The sequence below is a fragment of the Mus musculus genome, chromosome 7, assembly GCF_000001635.26.
Source record: "Mus musculus strain C57BL/6J chromosome 7, GRCm38.p6 C57BL/6J".
NCBI lineage: Eukaryota > Metazoa > Chordata > Mammalia > Rodentia > Muridae > Mus > Mus musculus.
The window spans coordinates 48,642,574-48,645,671 of NC_000073.6; the positions used below are offsets into that span (position 1 = coordinate 48,642,574).

The window sequence follows — 3,098 nt, forward strand, 5'->3', positions numbered from 1 at the left end:
AATCTTCAGTTCTTGGAACCAATGGTCACAGTGTCTTCTCTATCCACAAATATTCTTTGTTTTGTGACCACGGATGTTCTCTCAGGGCTGTTTATGTAAGCTAGAAATTTTCCACAAGGCCATGGTTGAGGCCATGGCTCCTGGCAAATAACAAACTGAACAAGGTTGTGAAAACAGGTCCAATAGATAAAAAAAAAAAAACTGTTTCTCTCTTCAAAACACATGTATCTTATTATTAAAGCAGCTCTCGGTTGCTGCACTAGACTGTTCCCAGTTCTTCAGTATTTCCTTAAGGACCCCTCTCTCCACCTTCTTCCTCGGGGGTGCCCTGTATAGCTCTCTGCAGAATCAGCTTCAGAGTCATCTTCTGAAACTTGCCATGCCTAATGGAGCCAACAAGGAAGTATATGGTAGCATTGACACAGATGTTAATACAGTATACGTATAGTATATGATGTGAAAAACCACAAGCTCTAACGAAAAAATTTTCTTCATTCCATTTGTCAACTATCCAGAAGATCCCAAAGGGAATACCAAAGATCAGGAGGAGTAGCACTCTGAGTGCAATAGTTACATTCAGCCTGGTCACAGGAATCTGCTGTGATCCACAGGAGATCCTGAGGAGCAGGATGAGGCTGAACCCACAGAGAACCACAAATAAAACAACTAACCATGCACCAGAGATTATATTGATTATCCCACACCAAGAATATTCAAAAGTATTAAACAGGACGCTACATTTTTCCATCTGCAGAGCAGGAAACAGCAGAGATAGAGCCCAAAGCAAGACACAAATGACAGCTGATGTGTGTCTTGGACGTTGGCAGTGATACCAGATGGGCCACATGATAGACAGGCAGCACTCAATGCTAATGATGGTGGTAATGCTCAGGCCAAAAACATAAGCAAACATTGTCACAGTATCCAAAAGCTGTCTAATGTAGAATAAAAAATAGTGCAGTTTGCAGACAATAAGAAAAGAAAATATAGAATGAGAACACAGGAAGAGAAAATCAGCCACAGCCAGGTTGAGGATGTAGGCAGAGAAGGCATTCCTGCATATCTGGAAGCCCAGGAACCACAGCACTATGATATTCAGTACCATCCCAACAGGGGAAATGGTGATGGAAAGCAAATTCATGACTTGGAACTTGATGATACAAATTGAAATTGGAAGGCTGGTTTTATCCGGTGCTGTGGTGGTTATTAGTGAGGTTCTTAGAGCCATGCTTAGAAAATCTCCACTAGTGTTCCTGTAACCAAAAAACATAAATAAAAAAATAGATAAATAATAAATAAAAAACAATAGACAAAATAGATATGAGCATGTGCTATCTGTGCACTCCCTGATGCTCGGCAACACCCTTTTATGCACTAGTGACTGATTTAGTACATAAGAAGTAGAATGGGATTGCAGACATTAGGGACTTAGAAAAACCAGTATTTCTAAATTATTAATTTAAATCCATTTTGCATTTATTTCCTCTATCTACAAGTCATGTCCTTCTACTGTGATGAGAGTAGCTGGTACCCTCAGTTTAAACACTCTTAACTAGAACTCTTAACTCAAATTTCAGTCATAAGACTAGTTCTTCTCTGCTGAAGGAAATTGGAAGCTAGAAGGATGACCAATAGCTGCTTACAGTCCTGTATTGGGGGGCAGGATATCCTGTGGGAAAATATGGGAATCATGAATGACAATCATGAAGGGAATCCTAAGTCATACTAAGAGAAGTATAAAAAGAACCAGACCTATACTGTGACTCAATCTCCACTTCAGATTTGAAACTAGAAAGCAGGAAATTGCCTGCCAGAGGAGAGGTAGCCTCCAGGGAGGGTTCTGATGCCACAGCAGGTGAGAGCACCATCTTGTATCCGGGGTTCCTCATAGACCAGTATGTGCAACAAAGCTCCCGGGCTGCAGAAGTAACATAGCTTCTGGGACAGGGCCACTTTCAGGCCTTCATCTTCAGCCAGCAGGCAGAGCTGAGCTCCAGACATCTGTGCACCTTCCCTGGAAGAGGGGAGCTTGCCTGCAGACAGTATTCTGACCACTGAGACTCAGGAGAGACTTGGACTCCCAGAAGTGCTAACAGAGGCTAACAGAATCAAAGGAGGAACAGGCTCCAGCCAGAGACAACTATAACAACTAACCCCAGAGGTTACCAGATGGCAAAAGGCAAATTTAAGAATCTTGCTAACAGAAACCAAGACCACTCACCATCATCAGAACACAGGACTCCCACCACAGCGAATCCTGAATACCCCAACACACCCAAAAAGCAAGAATCAGATTTAAAATCACATGTCATGATGTTCATCATGGAAAAATCTCCCATGTTCATGGACTGGCAGGATGTATATAGTCAAAATGGCTATACTGCCAAAAGCAATCTAGAGATTCAATGCAATCCCCATCAAAATTTCAACTCAATTATTCATACAGTTAGAAAGAGCAATTTACAAATTCATCTGGAATAATAAAAAAAAACTAGGATAGCAAAAACTATTCTCAACAATAAAAGAATAACTGATGTAATCTCCATGCCAGACCTTAAGCTGTACTACAGAGCAATTGTAATAAAAACTACATGGTACTGGTACAGCAACAGACAGGTAGATAAATGGAATAGAATTGAAGACTCAGAAATGAATCCACACACCTATAATTACTTGATCTTTGATAAAGGACCTAAAACTATCCAGTGGAAAAATGACAGCATTTTCAATGGGGCTGGCACAATTAGTGACAATCATGTAGAAGAATGCAAATTGATCCATTCTTATCTCCTTAAACAAAGCTCAAGTGTAAGTGGATCAAAGACCTCCACATAAAACCAGAGACACTGAAATGTATAGAGGAGAAAGTGGGAAAAAGCCTCAAAGATATGGGAACAGACAAAAAAAATTCCTAAACAGAACAGCAATGGCTTTTACTGTAAGATCAAGAATTGACAAATGGGACATCATAAAATTGTGAAGCTTCTGTATGACAAAGACACTGTCAATAAGAAAAAAAAAAGGCCACCAACAGATTGGGAAAGGATTTTTACCAATCCTACATCTGATAGGGGACTAATATCCAGTATATACAAAGA

The 3,098-nt window shown here is 40.3% G+C and overlaps 1 protein-coding gene across 1 annotated transcript; it reads right to left on the reverse strand.

Annotated features, from left to right (window-relative positions):
* Positions 1-289: 289 nt before the first annotated feature.
* Mrgprb3 (MAS-related GPR, member B3) lies at positions 290-1,228 on the reverse strand. The gene has a single exon (NM_207537.1). The coding sequence runs from the start codon at positions 1,226-1,228 to the stop codon at positions 290-292; it is 939 nt and encodes a 312-aa protein (NP_997420.1).
* Positions 1,229-3,098: the final 1,870 nt, after the last annotated feature.